Here is a 17,359-nt window from a genome sequence, read left to right on the forward strand (position 1 = left end):
CTACATAAGGAATCAGGCTCTTTTGAATTGGTTCACTTTTAAACTAAACTAGCCACACAGCATAAACATGGCACAAGAAAAGTAATGTATAAATACATACAAAAATGTTTTAAAAGGAAAACATGTTTACTACACCTTTAATACAGCAAAAAATAAAAGGAGTACAGAAGAACTTGTCCTACTTTTGTTTTCTAATCAATGTACACAGAACTGGGTTGTAATAGTTGTTTCTTCCTTATTACCTATATTAACCAAGTCATCCATCCCATACAGCATTTAGAGAAGGCTGAAGGTGTTTCCTATTATAACTAATGGCAGAAAAAAAGAAATAATTTTATAACTGGATGGCGGAGGTCATGTCTAAAATGTTCTATGCTGCTGGGGTTTTGGTGGGATATCAAATTACATATTAGAGGACTAAGATCTTGGACAGCCATCTTATTTAAACTGAAATAAACATAACTGGGATCACAAAGTGAAGCCTAAGTGGTTTGACGGTTTCTCAAACAACAGGGCTGTAGGTCAGAAATCTCTCTTAAATTGTGTGTAAATTTGAGTTCAGTATCCATGCATGCCCAGTCTCAAGAGTGCAGCTAAACGCGATTTACCAAAACACAGAAATACCTTGCGTTTTGTAGCAGCATCATAAGCCATAGCATCTCACAAAGTGGGCTGTCCCCTTGCAAAAGCCTGTGCCTTTCTGAACAAGTTAGTCTCCAAGGTTTACTCTGCCCTGCTGCTTCCTACATAATTTACTAGTAAACCCAAACTACTTTCTTTTTCCCCATGAACAACATATTCATTAGTCTTGCAATGTTCACAAAAGCAAAGACAACAGCCAGGCTGTCCTTCCCTGGATGTTATTCAGGTTCTTTTACTGCTCCACTCAACATGGTATCAGAGCTCCCAAAACAGCTGTGGCATATGGTTAAGCACATGGGCATGAATTAAAAGCAAAGAGACCTCCTGTCCTTACCTACTCTTACCTGTACCACAGTAACAGCAAGTGTCTGCTACAACATCTTAAGAAAATGGACCCCTAAAAACTTTTCACGAACAAGTCTTTAGAATGTGTAAGTTGAGCACTCATAGATGATTTACTTTGAAGCACATGGAATTGGACATTATTATAAAGTACCCGCACTCCTTATCTGTCTGGTTTTACACAGCAACAAAAAAGCTGCTCTGATTTCAAGTACAAAGGCTCAGCACACAGCAAGAGCAGTTGAACTGTTCAGTGACCAGCAATAAAATAGCATCTATACTTACAGACTTGTGTCTTCTCTTTTTGCTTTTCTTCTTGTGTTTTTTTGTTTTCTTATAACTTCTCTCTACAATACATGGAAAAGCAAAGTAATATCAATTACAAACCAAGACCAAGCAACGAAGTGACAAGCTTAATTTAAAGCAGAAGGGGAACAACCCTTACCAGATTCTACACTGGAAGAACGCTCAGAAACAGACCTAGATTCTGAACGCTGCCTCTTCTTTTTTGAATGGTTATCATCATCTTCAGACTCGGAGCCCTTTAAACAGAAGACCGAGTTCAGCATGATCCTAGTGGGGTATGTGCTGTAAGAGTCATTTTTGCATAGTTTTCTAGAAAAAAGGCTTACCGAACGGGAGCGCGATCGCTTTCGGTGATGTTTTTTAGATTTTTTAGAATGTTTCTTGTTCTTTGAATGATGATGCTGACACTCATGCTAAAACATAAAAGAATCCACAGGTATAACAGGTGTAAGGAACACAATTAAAGATGACTAGTCTCTCAACACTAGTTTAAAGGCAGGTTTGCAGACATATATGCACATTCATTTGCAATTTCATTTTTAAAACAAGATGACATCTAAAATGTGTATAGTATGCAAGTTGCATTAAAAAAAAAATAAAGAGCTATCAATGGAGAAGTGTTTGAGGTGTAATATGAAGTCAGAAGTCACACTGCATCCACTAGAGCAGAAGTTCCCAAACTTTTTCTTACTGCAACCCCCTTCCGGATTTACCAGCTGCCAGCATACCCCTAAGCAGCACGTTTTATATTTTAACCCCTCAAATGCCAATTATTGTTATAACGACAACAATATAATACACCATTACACAATTTCTCCCACATACCTCTGAAAGATATCTTGCATACCCCAAACAGGGGTGTGCATACCAGTCTGGGACCTGTGTACTATGGCATGAGGCTAACAGTTTGAAGCTTTCCATTATGTAGGCTTTGCCTTCAATTTCTTTTTAAACATTCTTAATTTACAAGCCCCTCATCAAAATTGACCCAGTACATACTGCTTATTCTCTAATAAGACCTATTTTCATACCAAGTTTGAGGACATAAAATTCTGATTTTTTTTCAAATTTTAACACACACCAACACAATGGAATTAAAAGAAAAACAAAACAGAAGAACTTATGTTTGCATAAAAATAGATCTTCTGACTCCTGTTTGTCAAAGCTATTAGTACACCTGCTGATATTTACAGCCACCAGCGCTAAGAAACATAATGGGCTGGATAATATTTCTTCTTGCATATCAGAATCATTCACAAGATCAATTCTGATCATGTATGCTTATCCAGCCGCTTTGAAGACCAGTGTTGCCAAGGCCAAATTTTGGCTTGCAGTACATTCGTGGCATGACAATACACAGACGTGGAAGAACCCTCAAATGCAGAGCTGAATTTCCAATTCAGAAAAAATGCAACTACTTTTACTTGTGATCTGAGCATGGTATATAGGAAAATGTTAGAGAGAAACACCAAACTCCATGGAATAATTATTTAGAGTATAATTATGGTTTTTATAACTAAAATTTCTTAAAGAATTTAAAACAAGGGAAACACTCTGCCCCCAAGATAGCTATTTATGGACGTTTTGAGTGAAAAGAGGATAACTGAAATGCAATCATATTAAAAACAATACACACATGAAATAGTAGTTTAACTATAATACTCTTCAATTTTTTAAGTCCAGGTTTTAATATTTCTGTCATAAAGTAAGGCAGTTCAATACAATTTTAGAAATATATTTTCCATGCCAAATTACCAAGTCATTCAATTGTTAGTAAGAAATTGTTACCAAAAAATGATGTGGAGATAAAGATTGATAGTTACCTCTAATATGTGCATAAAGTCTTTAAATATTCTTTTTCTTTCAGATTCTAAAGTAATGTCTTCAAATGCTGGTTCCTTCACAAATCGGTCCCTGATCTACACAACAAGAAGGAACACAAGATGAAGTATTAATATTAGAAATGAATGAATCAAAAAAGACAGTCGAGCTCTTAAGCATTACAGACCTGATTTCATAAATAAAATATATATTATAGTGGTCCATGGTCACCCCATCAGGTTCACTGTGTTCAAATTGTTTAGCACTTTGAATCATCCATATTTTTATACCTATGGTTTTGACATTCAATTTCTTTCTGTATAGCCCACTTGTTCTATATATTTGCCAAAGCATGCAACTTATATGAAATATGATTTGAGATGGGAAAATTTTAAAAATATCTATCCTTATATAAAACACAACTTTAACAATTCAACGTTGCTACAGTTAAATAGGTAGTTCCCTGTCCCCTATTTAACCACCAAAAAACCAAACCATTTAATTTCCCATAGTAAATACATTTCCCCTGCGTTTTCTTCGTTGTGTGTCAGGGTGTGTGAAACAGCATCTCTTTTCCTTTTAGTCCAGTGTTAACAGACAACACAAGTTTCCACTTGTGAAACACTTTTTTGGTTTGAAACACTTAACAGAAGATTGAGACAGGGATTCACATGGGAAGAAAAGCATAATCCCTCTTCTAAAAAAAGACCAATGATAGATCAATGACTGGAAGTGTGGTTCAATGGGAAATGGAGGAAAAAAAACATGACAATGAATTGAATTGAGGAAAACCAGAGTGCCATATTGTTGCAATGGTTCTCAAAACTGAATTAGCCAGTGGATGCTTGTGTTCTTATGAAAGAAGGGTGTTGGGAGGGGAGTTTTTATTACTTAGAAAAAATCTAAACTGAAATATGTTTCAGTCAGAAATATCAAAACAGAGGATGGTGAACAATCAGCAGTTGTAAGCAAGTAGTTCCAATGTAACAGGAATGAAGCACTTTTGGTTAAGTGTTTATGTCCCATATTATATGTGTAGAAAACTATAACTTTTCTAAAATAATCATTTTGAAGTAGTACTGAAATGTAAACTGAGGCCAATTCTACTGACATTAATTTGGGAATGACAAAGATATTTTAATGTGTAAAGTTAAATGTAAAGGGAAAACACTAAATCAGAGACTACAAAATTTGCCACCTATAAAAAGTTAGCATTAAAAAAATCCAACAGTTAAGGTTTTCTGAGCGTTTTAAAATGGCAGAATACATACATCTTCCCAAACAGCATCCAACTCAATCGGGGGTGCAGCTTGTTTCAACATACTCTTGAATGCAGACTCCTTCCGCTTCATCTTCCGAGCCTCCTCTTTTTCCCTTTCACGTTCACGGGCTTCTGCCTTTTCCAGGAGCTAAGGCAAATTAAAATGAAATCATTCAAGTGACAATGACATTGAAATAAGAATGATCAGTCGGCTATGTGCTCCTTTGACGTAAAGCCTACAGAGATACTTCAGCTCTAGCATTTTCTAGCATTAAGTGTTTGTGTCTATTTAAATCATCTATCCAATTATTTATGCTTAAAACCATTATTTGTTCTGTTCTCAAAAATCTCAAAAGCAGTTAATGTCTAACAATTCAGAATGATAGTAACAGCATGCAATATTTACTAGTAGGAAGCATCAACTTACAGTGTGAAGACATTGCTGAATTCTTAACACAGGGCTCAACTTATTTCAAGGATGGATATTTAAGTTTTGAACAAAAGTCTGCCTTTACAGTTTGTAGTTTAGAAACCGTTAATGTCAAGAAAGACATCAAGTAGGAACATGTATTTTATGATTAAAATTACCAGTCATAAGACACCCAAAAAGATACAGTAAAAAGACATTCTAATATTGCAAAAGCCTAAGTCTGTCTGTCCGTAATGCTTTATTCACACACTGATTGGCTGTTTGCGAACAAGCATTCAAACAGGATTTGGCAGCGGTGGAGCACTGCTATGATGGTAGGGACACAGGGGACAGAGGGGGGAGGCGGGGGGCAATGGAGCAGACGGAACAGTGGGTGACTGCCCTGCTCCTTGCATTTGGCGGGGGGGCGGCGCGTGCGCGGCGGGCGCGTGTGGCGGCAAGGAAACCAGGGCTGGCCTTGCCCCCACCCCTTTACTCCTTGCAGGTGATGCCGGAAGTGGGGTGACAGCAGAGGCAATGTGGGGGGCTGAGACAACTGGTGCCGGCCTCAGCCTGCCTCTCCCCACTTCTGTTGTCGCCGCCTGCAGGGCCTGATGTGGGATGACATGATGGGGAGGGGGGGGAATGGGCCTGGACCCCAAGCAGCAGGAGGGAAGGTGGGGGGAACAGGCCCAGACAGTGTGGAAGAGGGGGCATGGGGCTCCATACCCACCCGCTCCCCCCAAAATCATTCTTGATGGGCAACAGGCTAGTTTCACTTATAAAACAATTTTATTATGTCAAAAACACGGGATGTCACAACTTACACTATTGAAAGCCAGTTTGATATTGCCTGCATCTAAGGTTGTAGCTCTTTTAGTTGAACTGATGACTGCAACAAAGTCTTCAAAAGTTGTATTCACTTCAACTATAAATCCTTTATCCTGCAAGAGAACAACCTCTTTGATACCACGTATGTCAGAACCCCTACATCAGCACCAACACACATCAGGGTTTCTAGTTACGCTAACACAATTCCAAGCAAAGAGTTCCATCATCAGTTGAATTAATTTGAATAATGTTGTGAAAACATACGGGACATTTTCCTCACCTTTAAGATGTCTTTTATTATCTTCTTTTCATCATGGTAGCGTGCTTTCAAATCTTCAACATAAAATTTGAAAAGATCAAGTGCAGTTGATCCTAACAAAAACAAGGCAAGTCAAAAGGTAGCTCTAACAGAAAAGATGCACTTTTTAAAATTTAGAAAATACACAATTATCTCAGCTCTATTTTAATATTATAAAAACCTACGCCTGTCTGTCCGTAATGCTTTATTCGCGCTCTGACTGGCTGACGGAAACAGCCAATCAGAGTGCTCCAAGTGTGGGGGAGCGCTGGTATGACTCCAAAACCACGCTAAGGACTGGACAGGGGGGTGGGGGAAGCTGAGGCCAGCAAGAGGCAGAACAGAGGCAGCATGGGGCGTTAGGTGGCAGCACTCCATCCCAGCCCCCTCCCCTCTGCCCCGCATCATTCTTGGTGGGCAATTGACTAGTTATATAATGCCTACATAACTTCCTCTTCCAACTCCGTAGGAAATAATCTTACCAGGTTGGCCAAGCATATTAGTGAATCTGATATCAGAGCTTATGGTTGGATACAACTCCATCCAAGAAGACATTGAATGCAACTGCCCATGTTCATGCAATTCATCCAAAAATATCTGCAAAATGAGTGAAAGTGGATGGTGATATTCACATATTTGAAGAGGCTTTGTGCATACTTGATTTTATAAAGATTTGAACGCTGCCAATTTAAACTTGTCTTTTTAAAACATGATTTACAAGTTTCAGACACTGCATCTAGCCTGTTTTCCCAAGTCAGTTATAATGTTCTAAATTCCTTTCCACACATTAAAAACAAATCATCCCCTTTGTAGCTATTGGGGAAACTGACTTACCCCACATTAAACATGAAAATCTATTAATAAAATTCTCTCAAAATTAAAAAAAGAATAATGTGTCTCATAAATATTTGTGTGCTAACTAAAACAGAAGCAAAGAGGGGAAGGATTCAGAAATAAGCTTGATATAAGCTGACAGTTACAATAAAGAACAGGGTAAGACAATTTACCCTCCCTTCAACACCTTTAGTGCTCCTCACATTTGTAAAAAAACAGGACAATATTTTTATTAGCAAGACTGAGATCATACGTAAACAAATAATCCTTAAAAAAAGTTAGCACTGCCAACGAAGGAGTATTTATCTGCCCCCCAAATACATTTAAGTGATTTCAACTGGCAAACAACGCCTTGATACCAAAGAAAATCCCTAATCATCATCATGTCTATTAAAAACTATTTCTAATGCACAAATTATTTTTATTTCAACTGGAGCTATTTTTTAAAACAAAATATTTATTCCTTAAAATAATTTTCCTTGGAACATATATTTTGAAGGCCATTCATTTTTAGAAAAGAAAACAATACAATACAAAAAGGTTATTAGTTTATGAAGAGGCTGGCATTTTAGTACTCTCAAACTTCCAGAAGCTAGGAAAAATCCTACATTCTGAATCAAACCACAGAAGTCAAGTCAAAGTATGCATTCAAATATAAATGCCTCAGGGTAATAAGGAAATCCAAATGAAAAGCTTATTAAGTACTTGGCCACACAAGACAACTTTCTATACAGGCAGTCCTCAACTTACAACGTTTCGAGTTGCAAAGTTTCACACTTACAATGTTTATAAATTGACACCCTGTTTCAACTTTATGACATCAGTTTCGACTTACAACACTTGATCTGATGCAACACCACACCAGCGAACAAGTTCGCTGCGTCACTCATCTCCCTGGAGAACATCTGTCCAAGCTTCCTTGGACCCTTTCTTTAAGAAAACAGACAAGAGTCCAGAAAAACCTGCAGCCAAGACTCCTGAGAAGACTCCAGCCAAGAGCCCCTCAAAAAGTCCAGCAAAGTCACCTCAAAGAAGTCCTTCCAAATCAATATGATTCCTATTTACAATATAAATACATTAATGTAGCTATATTACTCATCTATAATTGATCGAGTACAAAATTCTGGGGTATTTTTGGTGAAAATAGAGTATCAGGCCTTGGTTCAGGAACAATCCCCCATTTATAACATTGTTTCTTATGAGAAAATTGGTTCCGAGTTACAGCGTTTCAACTTAAGACACAGTTTTCAGGAACCAATTGTATCGCAAGTCTGAAGACTGCCTGTACTTAGGTTATTAGCAGTATCATCCATTACCAATGATAAAAGAGTTGGTCCTTGATTTTCTTAAACATCTGTGCGCATGAAAATGTACTGATTTAAATGACTTCCTTTTCATAAAAATACATCTACCAGGTTTTCTTTTTAAAACAGGGCATGCTCACTGAAAGGACAAGAGAAAAAAGCCTCAACCTCTTTTGAACAATTTGTGGACTAACACACTAGCTCCATTTTGTCTGACGTGTTCTAACAAACTGTACAATGAATCCAATAATCTTTTAAGCACTGCCAACAGTATGAATGAGGCTTTAAGCTACATTATGGGTAAAGGAAAGAGACTGAAAAAACCTCACAACCCAGTTTTGCTAAATTATAAGTCCAAATACTTAGAAAATTAAAAAAAAAATCCAAATACATATCCATAAAATACTTAAGAAGTCTTTTAGCCCACAGTAAATCTTAAAACCTCATATAAGCAGAATGTTGTGCTTACTACAGAAACAAATTAAGCTTATCCCATTTTGAACTAGAAATTAAATTATAGTCTCAACAGCAATCGTCATTACTAACAGGCATCTTTGCTGGGTGTGGTGTTTTATAGGACAAAATACGGTTATCTATCAAAGAGGAACTTGCAATAGGAAAGCATAATCTTGTGGACACATTTTATTAAAGTAATTTAATTCATGCAAAAGGCCCACTGATTGTCCTTGATTCATTTTTAGGTGTATTAAACAACCAAAGTGATGGATCAAGTTGGGGAAGAGTTAAGCAATGCGTCTAGGCTAAGTAACATGATTACAGAAGAGAAAGCAGGCACCAGATCCTGCCCAGGGAAGGTATGTGATTCAGCTGCCTGTGCCTCTGGTTTGCTGGAGTGTTTGCTCGGTGGGCCATGTCCATTTGGGTGCTCTGAGAAGCTGAGAGTGATTGCTGACTGGAGAGTGATTGATGACTGGGCCTAACAGAAGCCCTAACAAGGGAGAAGAGCTAGTCCAGGCCCAGCAGGACATAAAAGGAGACTCCCCAGGGAAACTGAGCCAGTGACCAGCAGCTGTAATCAGTTTGCAGGCAGTTCACTAGCCAGTTCTGAGGCCAGTTCATGGGTCCCCCGCCCCGCCCTTTTTTTTTTTAAATTGAGAGATAAGTCTTTCTGCTCGGCACAAGGAAGCGGGGGGAAAATGGGAACCCTTTGTGGCCAACAAAAAATAAACAGGCCAGTTCCAGGTGGGCTCACTAGGGAAGGTCTCCTTGGAAGAAGAGCAGTAAGAGAGAAAGCAGATTAAGAGACCCAGGGAAATGGCTGGGGGGCATCTGCTTGCACCTGTGAGGTTTTTGTCCAGGTAGGACCACTCACCATAGACACTTCCACCCAGGTCCAAGTTTCATGCTATGGGGACTGCAACTTGCAGGCTCCTTTCACTGATGGCCAGGTCAGGGAGTGCCTGGGGTATGAGTGGTGCCTCTCAGGGAAATGACAAGCAAACTAAAGGAGGTGGCGAGGCTCCAAAGCATCCTCTGCCATTAGGCATTCATGGATTTGATAGTGGAGGAGACCTCTGGGATTGTGGAGGAAGAAATGCCAGATGCAACACTAGAGAACAGAGAGGGCATGGACACACAAGAGGGTGGAAGCTGGAGGCTTATGACTTCTGGCAGCAAGTAGGCATTCATGGATTTGATAGTGGAGGAGACCTCTGGGATTGTGGAGGAAGAAATGCCAGATGCAACACTAGAGAACAGAGAGGGCATGGACACACAAGAGGGTGGAAGCTGGAGGCTTATGACTTCTGGCAGCAAGCCAAGATCTTCACCTCCACCTGCAGTCGTTCATCTGGAGAACAGATATGCAGCCCTAGCATCAGAGAGGTAGGAACATGTTCCATTGGTGGAAGAAAACAGGCCAGGGCCTCACCAAAGTGGGACCATCACCAAAAAGAAACAACAGGTGGTGGTGGTTGGAGACTCCCTTCTGTAGGGGACAGAGGGAGCCAAGTGCCGACCTGACCTGTTGTCTTGGGAGGTCTGCTGCTTGCCTGGACCCTGGATCCAAGATGTCATGGACAGACTACTGAGGCTCATCTGGCCCTCTACTACCTTATACTGCTCATCCATGTGGGCACCAATGATACTGCCAGGGGAGACCGAGTGTATCAACAGTGACTATAGGGCTCTGGGTGCAAGGGTGAGGGGGTCTGGGGCTCAGGTTGTGTTCTCATCAATCATTTTGGTCAAGGGAAAGGGCCCAAGCAGGACAGGTGCATTCTGCAGATCAACACCTGGCTGTGCAGGTGGTGTCGCCACAGGGCTTGGCTTCTTCCATCACAGGATGTTGTTTCAAGGATTGCTAGGAAGAGATGGGATCCACCTGATGGGGTGAAGAGAGGGAAGAGAGTCTTTGCAGACAGGCTTGCTAACATAATGAGAAGGACTTTAAACTAGGTTTGCCAGGGGATGGAGACCAAAGCCCTGAGGTAAGTGGGGAAGCGGGGAAGCAACCTTGTGACAGAGGATGCAGAAAAGGCTGAAGTAGTCGATACCATTTTTTGCCTCCTCTTCACAGGCGAGGTCAGCTCCCAGGCTACTGCAACAGGCAGGACAGTTTGGGAAGGAAGTGAGCAGCCCTCAGTGGTGAAAGAACAGGTTAGGGACTACTTAGAAAACCTGGGCGCATACAAGTCCATGGGGCCGGATGGGATGCACCTGAGGGTCCTGAAGAAATTAGCTGATGTGATTGCAGAGCCATTGCCTATTATGCTTGAAAACTCATGACCATCAGAAGAGATCCCAGATGATTGGAAAAGGACAAACAGTGCCCATATTTAAGAAAGGGAACAAGGAGGACCCAAGGAACTACAGACCAGTCAGCCTCACCTCAGTCCCTGGAAAAAAAAAAAAAATCACAGAGCAGATCCTCAAGGAACCCATTTCTAAGCACTTCAAGGAGAAAAAGGTGATTAGGAACAGTCAGCATGGATTCACCAGGGGCAAGTCATGTCTGACCAACCTGATTGCCTTCTATGATGAGGTGACTGGCTCTGTGGACGTGGGGAGCCTGGCAGATGCAGTGTACCTTGATTTTAGGAAGGCTTTTTATACCGTCTCCCACAGCAATCTCGCAGGCAAGCTAAGGAAGTATGGGCTGGATGAATGGACTGTAAGGCGGATAGAAAACTGGCTGGAGCATTGGGCTCAGAGAGTAGTAATCAATAGCTCGATGTCTAGTTGGCAGCCGGTATCAAGTGAGGTGCCCTAGGGGTTGGTCCTGGGGCCAGTTTTGTTCAATGTTTTCACTGACAACTTGAAAGACGGTATAGAGTGCACCCTCAGCAAGTCTGCAGATGACACCAAGCTGGGGGATGTATTAGATACGCTGGAGGGTAGTGTTAGGATTCAGAGCGACTTAGACAAATTGAAGGATTGGGCCAAAAGAAATCTCGTGACGTTCAACAAGGACAAGCACAAAGTCCTGCACTTAGGACAGAACAATCCCATGCATCAATACAGGCTGGGAGCCAGAGGCGATGCGTAGGGGGTGGACGTGCACCCCCTGCCAGGCCATGATCCCTGTTTAGCCGGCAGGCAGGGGGGCAGGCGGAAGCACCAGTGCCCCCTCTGCAAGTGCTGGTCGAGGAGCAGGGCCACCAGCAAAAGCAGGCATGGAGCTCCGGAAGCAGCGTGGCTGCTTTTACGGCGAGTAAGTTTGACGTTGCTGCGGCCTGCAGGATCAGCCGCTGGGGGACCCCCCACCGGTTGCTGACTCAAGAGGCACCAGACACCCATGCTGGGGGCTGACTGGCTGGGATGCAGCTCTGCAGAAGAGGACCAGGGCATTACAGAGGACAATAAGCTGAAAATGTGCCAGCAGCGTGCCCTTGTTGCCAAGAAGGCTAACAGCATACTGGTCTGCATTAGTAGGTGTGCTGCCGCTAGGTCAAGGGAAGTGATTCTTCCCCTCTGTTCAGCACTGGTGAAGCCACATTTGGAGTACTGTGTTCAGTTTTGGGCACTCCACTACAGAAAGGATGTGGACAAATTGGAGAGTCCAGCAGAGGGCAACAAAAATGAGGAGGCGGCTGAGGGGAGGGAGGAGGGATGGGATTTAATAGTAGCCTTCAATTACCTGAAGTGGGATTCGAAAGAGGATAGAGCTAAACTGTTCTCAGTGGTGGCAGATGACAGAAGAAGGAGCTACGGTCTCAAGTTGCAGCAAAGAAAATTTAGGTTAGATATTAGGAAGAATTTTCCTACTAGGAGGGTAGTAAAACACTGGAACAGGTTACCCAGAGAAGTGGTAGAAGATCCATCCTTGAAGGCTTTCAAAACCCAAAAAAGCTGTGGCTGGGATCATCTAGTTCGGGCTGGTCCTCCTTTAAGCAGGGGGTTGGACTAGATGACCTCCTTAGGTCCCTTCCAACCCTAACTTTGTGATTCTACGAAAGAACCACATCATAGCCAAAAGTTTAAACCAGTTTTTAAAACAAAAATATAATCCTGGTTCTGAAGCCTGAGATTAAACAAACTGACCTTGCTTATGCATTCTTTCTGTCCAGTGCCTCTTCCGTAGAAGTGTAACCAAGCTCTTAGTATCCACAAAAGGTCAAACTATTTACGAGAATCATAGCCAAAGTATTCTGATTTACCTTCTGCTTATTAGCATATTATTGATCATCTAGGATATGTAGTGACCACATTCTAAGACAGCTTTAAAGTGTCCAAAATATCTGAACCTGTTAGCTTCCCAAGTTAAAAGATTTTTATCCACCTGAAAAGATTCTCTATTTTTACGCTGTCGGCGCCTTTCCCTCAGCAAACTCTTTTGTTTTTCTTCTTCCTCCTCTTTCTCCAGAGCCCTGATGTGTTCTTCAAAACAGATGAGAGCGTCTTCTTTATCCATATCTAGAAATCATACAGGGAGTTTGAAATCAAAATATTTCTTACTTGACTGTTTCTATTTGCAGCTCCTCTCTCCTCAGTCATAATTAATTTTATAATGGTAAAGGACATTACTCAATAGCAGTAAATAAGGAGAAGAAAAACAGTGCAGTAAAATAGGTCTCACACTACTGAATCCTAGTCAAGGAAAAGCAAACTTCTCTAAAGAAGTTTGTAGGTGGGAAGAAGGGCCCTTGTGTTACCCCCTCCCCCCATGCCCAAACTTATCTATTAGCTATGGGAAAAAGCACAGGAGGCACGTGTCAAATTCATGGAGTCATGCTCTGTTCTTGGACAACATGAACCAAATCGGTCTTTGTAGGGAACCAAGGTGTGCTTCTATCAGAGAGAATGAGTTCCTTTCTAACTTTAAATTCTGTCTACGCTAGAGTTTGAGAACTGAGGCACAGACCACACCTTCTTGATAGGGATGATAGACATTTGAGGATCTTTATGGGGGTGAGGGACAGAAAGTGGCTGCTGCACTTGATACTCACTGTAAAACATTGCTCCAAATCCCAGAGCCTAGCTGGCACAAGGGCGATTCAGTCTCCATGACAAGGCAATTGCTTGCCTCACTATTAAGATTATAAAGAAGATTATCAATATTTTTTTCTAAAGCTAAGGGGTGTGGTGGCAAAATGGTTATGACATCTCACTATGGCTCTGGAAGCAAGAGTTTAAGCCCTGTTCTGGACTGATGTCAAAGGCCATCCCTGGCTGATCCAGCTCTAAAAGGGTACAGCATCATTTGGGCTGTGGAATCAAAGATGGCCAGAGTGCTAGCATCACTTCCTTCTGTACCATTAGTTAAGAAAATTGTGCATTTTAACTACAGTAGCCCAATGAGCTGTTGGGGCTTGAATATACCTCCCTTCCTCTTGTGGAGCTAAGGGCTGAACAGAGCAGATCGTTTTACAAGGTTGCTTAACAGCTGTTCCAATTAGCTGCCGCTGACCTGGGCAAGACAAACCATGTTCAACTATCTGGAATAATTAACATTAAACCAGTTTCATGCCCTCTTCTTGAAGAGATTTCTGAACATTATTTTCTTACTCTGAAGTTCCTCATCTTCTGCGAATGTAGGGTTGTCCATCAGATACTGCTGAGCCTCTGACCAAGTGGTACAATAAGTTACATTAGCCATGTTATCCAATATATTTTTTAGAGCCTCCCAATTCCTTTTTCGCAACTGCTTGGCTTGTTCCTAAAAAGAGAAACAGTCAAGAGCAAAAAAATCAAATTTTTAATCAATTTTTCTTAATACCTTATCGTGGAAGAACAAAAGCCAAACTATATCCAAAGAAGATGACAGCATTCTAGACATACTTGTATAAAAAAGCTAATTTCACTTTATTAAATAAAATGACTGGTTGAATCCACAGTCATGTAATCTTTTATTGATCTTGTCTCATCTTTCTGGTCAATTCCATAAAACCCCTTATTTTAATCAAGTATTACCAATGAGTAACTGTTCATTTTTAAGACAGTAAAACACCTGTGCTGTGCTGATGCTATGGCCTACTCAGATGTTGGAGGAGCTGTTTTGCCTAGCAGATCTAAAAAGTTGGTTCTAGTGTTTACAAATAATAAATCATCTAACAAACATTAGAAAACCCCAAAACTTTGAAGTCATCCATTACTTTTGTCTTGAAACATACCTTTCTACATATCCCAACATACCTTACATTTTTAAGTGGATTCACTGTTTCACACTAGCTGGAAAAATATTGTGCAATGTTACTACACAAAATTGAGCAGCTCCTATAGTCCAGAGGTTAACAAATGATCCCTATTATACACAGAGCCAGATCTTCATTTGGTTAAATCATAGTTCTGCTTGAAGTCAAGGGAAATATGACAATTTATACCAATTAAGGACCTGGGCCAAGATTTGTTTTAATATGTGGTTCAGATCAATATTGGTTAGAAGTACTTTGGAACAGAAACTAATTTATAAATTAAGTTATATCCACATTAAAAGACTGAGTCGGATTTTCTTAGTGAAACAAGACATTAATAATCCTACAATCACCAGGGCTAGTTCAATGAAAAAGGAAAAAGGGCAGTAGTAAGTGGGATTTTTTAAGTCTTACTAATTCAAAACAAACCTAAAATCACTTAAAAATTCTTTACTTTCTAGAGCAAGTTTAAATTGGTTTTCTTTCAGAGCGAGCATAAAAAGTAACGAAGAAAAGAAGTTACCTTCTCTTTCTTAGATAAGAAGAACAACACATCTTCATAAATTTCGAGACGATCACGCTCTGATATTGCATTCCAAACCTCCATCTCTCCAAACATTTGTTCAGCTTTTCTGTTTAAAGGAAATAAGAAGTCACATATAATCATTCTGTCAAACATCAATTTAACCATCACTTTGACTGACTACAAATATAAGTGATCTGGATCACAATCAACTACTTTTCTGGTGTACAGATTACAGATACAAAATTTGTAAGGTGCATCTCTTTGGTCAACTGATGCACATTACTACAAAAAAAAATTATTAGTTTTTGTTACTTACCTGTAGAGTGAACAAGAATATAAAAAAATATAGCTTCCAATAGCTTAAATAAGGTTATATATCATAGGAAATTCAGAAAGAGTGCTACCCATACTCCATGAGAATGATATGAAACCACACTACGCGGTGGGATGTAAATGACAGTAAGAAAAACTAGGGCTGTGTTTTGATTTGGTTTCGGATTTAGCCGTTTCGGAGGACAGCGATTCGCTTTGGCATTTCGGATCACTGTCCTGTTTTGTTTCGGCTGAATCTCCTGTGAATCTGTTTTAAACAGGCTGCAAGGGAAGCTTCACACAGCCCTATCTAGCTGGGCAGGACTTCTGGCTGGGGGCTTGGGGCCCCAACAGGGAGCAGGATGGGGCCATGGGTGACTCGTCCGGTGGACGGAGGGCTGCTGCCCTCCATGCAGGTGAGGAGACGCCCACACAGCTCTCTGATCCCTGTCACGGCGGGTCGCGGGGCAGGGAAGCAGCGCAGAATGGCGAGCAAGCCTGCTGGTCCCTGCTGTGTGACCTGGCTCTGCAGGGAGTAGAGATCCGGGGCTGCACGTGACGGGCAGCAGCAGGGAGGAGACCCTGGTGTGGATCTCTGCTGCCTGCAGAGCCAGGTCATGCAGCAGGGCTTCTCCAGCCCCCAGATCAATTCCCCAGCCCTAGGCCCGAAGCAGCAGCCTGCTGAAACCCCGCATGCAGATCCCGTGCCCCCCCGGAAGAGCTGGGGGAAGTGATCAAAGAGAGAGATGTCAATATCAGAGCAGTCCTTCCCAGACTTTCTCCTCCCTCTTCTTAGGTTTTTATTCGCTGTAAGCCCAGCTCCGAAACTCCAACTTCTCCAAAACATTTCAAAAATATTTCAGAGCCTTCAAATTCATTTCGAAGCCTTTCGTTTTGATTCAGATTTAGTGTTTCGGGCATTCCAAAACGAAATGGCTGCCAAAATTTCGCACAGCCCTAAAAACTATACTAGTGGCTTGTAGATGTGGCATTTGCTCCAAAATGGTCTGCTAGCCATTATGGCTTGATCCAGGGACCTCAACTTAGGCCTCCATATGTGGACTTTATACTTGTACTATGGGACTTGCATTAGCTCCCAGTTGCTGCAGGGGAAGTTTAATTAGACCTAAGCAGTTTGGATTCTGACTGTGTTAACTGCATCTTCCTCTCATATGTGATAACTTTGAAAGCTCCTTCAACAGAAGTCTAAAACAAAGCAAGGGTGATTGCGCCCAAAAGCTTGCTAAGAACTTTTTTCCAACTACTCAGTTTAATAAAATATATCACATCTACTCACAGAACCGTGCCTGCCTATGTCCTTAGATCAATACGGCTACAACTAAAAACCCACCAATATTTGCATACAGATGAGGCACAGGGCAGCATCACCTCATAAAGGCGGGACCATGCTAATCATATGCACTATACTAAGAGAGGGGGCTACAGGGATTCTAGGTGAACTGTCTGGGGCCCCGGCTTCATGATGTGGACGGGTTGTACTCAACCTGGCGAGATGTGAGCAGTGGGGTACCCCAGGGCTCGGTCCTCGGGCCCACACTGTTTAACATCTCCATCAGCGACTTGGATGAGGGGATGGAAAGCATGCTGTCCAAATTTGCTGATGACAGTAAGATGTGGGGTGAGGCGGACACACTTGAAGGGAGAGAGAGGCTGCAACTAGATTTAGACAGACTACAGAAGTGGGCAGATGAGAATAGGATGGGGTTCAACGTAGACAAATGCAGGGCGCTGCACCTTGGGAGAAGAAATCCACAGCACACACACAGGCTGGGGAATTCCCCTCTTGAAAGCACAGAGGCGGAAAGGGATCTTGGAGTCATTATTGACTCCAAGAAAACATGAGCCGCCAATGCTCGACC

The 17,359-nt window shown here is 41.6% G+C and overlaps 1 protein-coding gene across 4 annotated transcripts in view; it reads right to left on the reverse strand.

Moving 5' to 3' along the window:
- PRPF40A (pre-mRNA processing factor 40 homolog A) overlaps positions 1-17,359 on the reverse strand; it is a 43,428-nt gene that overhangs the window by 7,164 nt on the left and 18,905 nt on the right. For 2 of the 4 annotated variants that reach the window (XM_014520348.2, XM_006024541.3), the window contains 11 exons: positions 15,165-15,273; positions 14,016-14,166; positions 12,790-12,923; positions 6,393-6,507; positions 5,893-5,984; positions 5,609-5,725; positions 4,383-4,520; positions 3,114-3,209; positions 1,617-1,703; positions 1,430-1,526; positions 1,270-1,331 (listed from right to left, as the gene is read on the reverse strand). In XM_014520348.2, coding sequence (XP_014375834.1) covers positions 1,270-1,331; positions 1,430-1,526; positions 1,617-1,703; positions 3,114-3,209; positions 4,383-4,520; positions 5,609-5,725; positions 5,893-5,984; positions 6,393-6,507; positions 12,790-12,923; positions 14,016-14,166; positions 15,165-15,273 — 1,198 coding nt within the window. Of the gene's footprint in view, positions 1-1,269; positions 1,332-1,429; positions 1,704-3,113; positions 3,210-4,382; positions 4,521-5,608; positions 5,726-5,892; positions 5,985-6,392; positions 6,508-12,789; positions 12,924-14,015; positions 14,167-15,164; positions 15,274-17,359 lie in introns of all 4 variants that reach the window. The other 2 variants (XM_025205205.1, XM_025205204.1) reach the window with 1 other exon arrangement.

Source organism: Alligator sinensis, unplaced genomic scaffold (genome assembly GCF_000455745.1).
Source record: "Alligator sinensis unplaced genomic scaffold, ASM45574v1 scaffold61_2, whole genome shotgun sequence".
In the NCBI taxonomy this organism is placed as follows: Eukaryota; Metazoa; Chordata; order Crocodylia; family Alligatoridae; genus Alligator; species Alligator sinensis.